This window comes from Tupaia chinensis, unplaced genomic scaffold (assembly GCF_000334495.1).
Source record: "Tupaia chinensis unplaced genomic scaffold, TupChi_1.0 Scaffold000026_1, whole genome shotgun sequence".
NCBI classification, from domain to species: domain Eukaryota; kingdom Metazoa; phylum Chordata; class Mammalia; order Scandentia; family Tupaiidae; genus Tupaia; species Tupaia belangeri.
In genome coordinates this window covers 1,748,912-1,753,212 of record NW_006159456.1, presented here as the reverse complement: position 1 = coordinate 1,753,212, position 4,301 = coordinate 1,748,912, and the positions used below count along the sequence as shown (strand labels likewise).

The window sequence follows — 4,301 nt, the reverse complement described above, 5'->3', positions numbered from 1 at the left end:
CTAGTAAGTGCATGCATCCTTTGGCAAAAATATCTTAAAAAAAAAAAAGAAAAACTTTTATTTTCTAATCCCATTCATGATAATGAACTAGGAACCTTTCATCAACTTTGGTGAGCCATCCATGGTTGGTTTTGTAATTTTATGAAGTTTGCTTTAAAAGCTGTAAGCTTAAATGGTAAATAGAAAAGACCAGTGAAAACTATGATGGTGCGTTTCTTCTGTGGCAAAGTGTGCTCTGTAAACACTGAACAGCTTCAGTAACCATGACCGTTATCTCTGCTTTAGGACCTGCCTACTGAGGAAGTGGATCAAGAGCTGATTGAAGACGGGCAGTGGGAGGAAATACTGAAGCAGCCGTGCCCATCACAGTACAGCACTATTAAAGAGGAAGACGTAGGATCCGTATCACACTTAACTCTCAGTCAGCCTGTCTGTGCTTGGTTGCCATAGTAAAGAAATGAAATACGCCTCGAAGATGAAAACTTAGTTGTCATAAAATAGGTGCAACCAGGAACTTGTAATCTTTCGAGCTATTATGGAACTGTCAGGCAACCATATAGAATATTTGACCTGTTAATTTAGAGTTCAGTTTTTTAGCTTGATGGTTTCCTTTCCACTCCACAGACATCATTTAAAATACTTTTAAGAAGAAAATCTAATTTATTATTTAATAGATTTGGTAGTAAAACATTTCATTAGTAATTGAGGCTGGAAAAAAGATTAAACAGGTTGCTACCTTTTATTTTTTCAAAGGCTATATTCAAGTCCTACTGGCTCTTTTTTTTTTTTTTTTTTTTGAGAGGTTTTCGCTATAGGGCGTGTGCGCTCGCCAGACAGACAGAGAGAGACATAGAGACAGAAAGCGAGAAATCACCCCCCAGAGGGGATGGTCACACCGCAATCCCTTCTCCTCCATTCTCCTCTCGGGATCTTGGGCATGCATGCACACGTGCCCAGCATGAGTTTTAAGCCACCGGGTCCGGGACGCAAGCGACGGTCAACTACGTGGGAGTCCAGCGACATAGCCATTAGGCTAACTGCTGGTTCCCACCTACTGGCTTTTTAAAGTTCTTAAGTTAAATCTGACTTTAATCACTATACTTCTTTAGTTTTCTCACTTAAAATCATTTAATACACAGTATTTGAATACTTACTATGAATAGGGCTCTTTACTCTGTGTATGAAGGGTTCAAAGAAAAGACATGATGTCTCTCATCAGAAATATGTCTTCATTCACAAAATCATGTCCAACTTTGTAATTGTAGTGGTTAAAAGCAGAGAATCCTGAATCAAGGTATAAGTCTAAGCAGAAGGAATTTTTAAAAATCTGCTAGTTTGGGACCAGCAGATGGCGTAATGGCTATGTTGCTGGACTCCCACATAGTCAACCATGGAGTCCCGGACCCGGTGACTTAAACTCACGCCAGGCACACGTGTGTGCCCGCCCAAGGTCCTGAGAGGAGAATGGAAGAGAAGGGATTGTGGCGTGGCCATCCCCCCTGGGGGATGATTTCTCACTTTCTGTCTCCTTCTCTCTTTCTGGCGAGTGCGTGCGCCCTATAGCAAAAACCTCTCTCCCCCTCAAAAAAAAATTCTGTTAGTTTTACAGGACCAGCAGATGGCATAAAGTTACATCGGTGTGCTCCCATGTAGTCAGTCACTGCTCAAGCCCTGGCCCCGGTGGCTTAAAACTCACACTGGATACATTTGCATGCATACTCAAAATTCCAACAGGAAAATGAAAGAGAAGGGATTGTGGTGTGGAATGATTTCTCACCTTCAGTGCACAAGCCCTATAGCCAAAAACTAACTCTCTAAAAAAAAAAAACTGTTAGTTTTATGAACTATTCATTTTTCTTTCATTTATACGAACTATGGTCCTTAAGAAAATAAGATTCATTTTTCAAGAAATAGTCAGCACTTACATATAGAAATGAGTAGCAACTATACATTGTTGATAACATATTGGGTCACTTTGAAAGTTTTCCCTCACTACCGCCTAGAGCTCTATATTTTCATGGCATTGTGCTTAGTTTTCTGTGACAATAAACTTTCGTCAGTTAAGCATTTCTTGTTTAAAATTCTTAGGTCAGACTTGTTTCCAATGTAAATGACTTTGTCCATGATTGTGAAATTTAAGGGTTTTTTTTACTATCATAAAACAAATAATGCTAGCTTAATACATCCATAATATAATTTCAGAAATGAAAAACAAGATTGTTTTAATTTATTCAAATCTAGTTTTGGAATATCATTTGTTTGATTAAGATATTTCTTTCTTTTTTTTTTTTTTTAGCTTGTGGTATGGGTTGATCCTCTGGATGGTACCAAGGAATATACTGAAGGTTGGCATCCTTTTTGGGTTCATATTTGACAGTAATAAGATCTTAATATGATGTTTAGTTGCACATATTTGCTATTTCATATGTTGTATAGAAAACTGGTATCAGGGCAGCCGGTGGCATGCTGGTTAAGGCACTGGACTCCCACATGGGAGACCTTAGCTCAAGTCCCAGACCTGGCAACTTGCTTTCTTACTTTCCCTCTCTCTCCCTCTTTCCTTCGCTCTCTCACTCTCTCCCTCTCCCTGTCTTTCACTCACTCTGTCCCTCTCTGGTCAAATTAAAACATAAATAAAATTAAATAAAATAATTCTTAAAAAAAAAAAAAAAGTTGTGTTTCAAAGGCCAGCCTCCTGACCTAGTGGTTAAGGGAGCTAAGTCCCAGATGGCTGGCCATGGAGTTCACATGTTGGACCTGGTGGCTTCAGAAACATAGCAGATGCATGTGTGTGCATGCCCAAATTCCTCTCAGGATGGGAAAATGGAGGAGAGGGAATGGCAGTGTGATATGCCACATGGGGGGATGGGGTACTTTCTCCCTCTCCCTCTTTCTCATTAGGGTGCACATATGCCCTCTGGCAAATTTTTAAAAAGAAAAATATAAAGATGGGTTTCAAATGCAATACAGTACATCTTTCTGAAGTTATCTAAAATGAGAAAAACTGAAAAGCCACAAATTATACTAAAATTGGCAAACTAAAAGTAAAAAAGACTAGGCTTAGAGCCAGTGTTTTAAGTTTTAGAAGCTTAAGAGCTTTATTTTGAAATAAAGATAAACATAGGTTTTCTTTTATTCATTCTAAACTTCATGGCTTAAATAGTGAAAATTTCTCATAATTACTAGGAAAAATGCTCTTTTTTGGATGAAACAAAGCTATAATGAGTAAGTCAAACTGTATACATGTGTATATATGTGGGTGTGCTGAAAATATCTGTAATACATAGAGAAATAGGGAAACTCTAGGCACCTTTAATGTATATAAGAGCACCTAGAAAGCTTATTTATGTCCTGAAGCACAAATACACACACACAAACATGCACACACTCACTCCCTAAGAGGTTTTGATTCACTGGTTCTGGGAAGGAAGGAATCAGAGATCTGCATTGTAAAAGTTACACAACACAACTTAGGGCCAGCAAGTGGTGTGGAGATTAAGATGACTGGATTCCACATGGCCAACAGCACAGTTTGAGTCCTACCCCCAGCAATGGCTTGAAAATCACACAGGACACATGTGCATGAGTGCTCAAAATCCCTAGAGGAGAATGGAGGGGCAATTGCAGCATGGCCATCCCCCAGGGGTAATTTCTCACTTTCCTTCTCTCTCTCTCTCTGTCCTTGCCTGGTGCATGTACATGCCCTATAACAAAAACAAACAAAAAATTATACCAATTAATGCTGCTTGATAGCCCCTTGTACCCTACTTATAAAAATCTTGCTCCCAAGACTTAAAATGCAAGTCTAGGACCAGCAGGTGGTGTGGAGGTTAAAGTGACTGGATCCCAAATGGCCAACTCCATGATTCAAGTTCCAGACCCAGCAGCTTGAAAATCATGCTGGGCCCATATGTGTGTGTGCCCAAAAATCCCAAGAGGAGAATGAATTATGGCATGGCCATACCCCTTGGAGGTGTGATTTCTCACTTTCCCCCTCTGTCCTCTCTGTCTCGTGCAAGCTGCACCCTTCAGCAAAACTGGGAAAAAATTTGCAAGTCTAGAGAGTGGCCCAAGAATGCAGAGTGAGTCAGCAGGTAAGAATGAGCTGGATAGTATTGGAAAGGACAGAGAGGTCTCTAATGATAATGACTGCAGAGTTTTGGCTGCTTTATTGAATTGATTTACACATGTACTAAAAGATTATGGTTATCAATTCAATTAAATGACCATAGACTTATTTCTTTCTCTAGACAGCTCTCTCTGTCTCTCTCTTTTATTTGCCAGGGTGCATGTACCCGCCA

At 39.7% G+C, this 4,301-nt stretch overlaps 1 protein-coding gene and 1 long non-coding RNA gene across 4 annotated transcripts in view; one reads left to right on the top strand and one right to left on the bottom strand.

The window, feature by feature from the left end:
* Window positions 1–4,301, bottom strand: part of LOC102468358 (uncharacterized) — a 22,600-nt gene that overhangs the window by 6,114 nt on the left and 12,185 nt on the right. The gene's annotated exons all lie outside the window — the stretch shown is intronic.
* BPNT1 (3'(2'), 5'-bisphosphate nucleotidase 1) overlaps window positions 1–4,301 on the top strand; it is a 24,481-nt gene that overhangs the window by 10,814 nt on the left and 9,366 nt on the right. For all 3 annotated transcript variants that reach the window (XM_006140233.3, XM_006140232.3, XM_027770860.1), the window contains 2 exons: window positions 286–393; window positions 2,297–2,345. In XM_006140233.3, coding sequence (XP_006140295.1) covers window positions 286–393; window positions 2,297–2,345 — 157 coding nt within the window. The remainder of the gene's footprint in view (window positions 1–285; window positions 394–2,296; window positions 2,346–4,301) is intronic.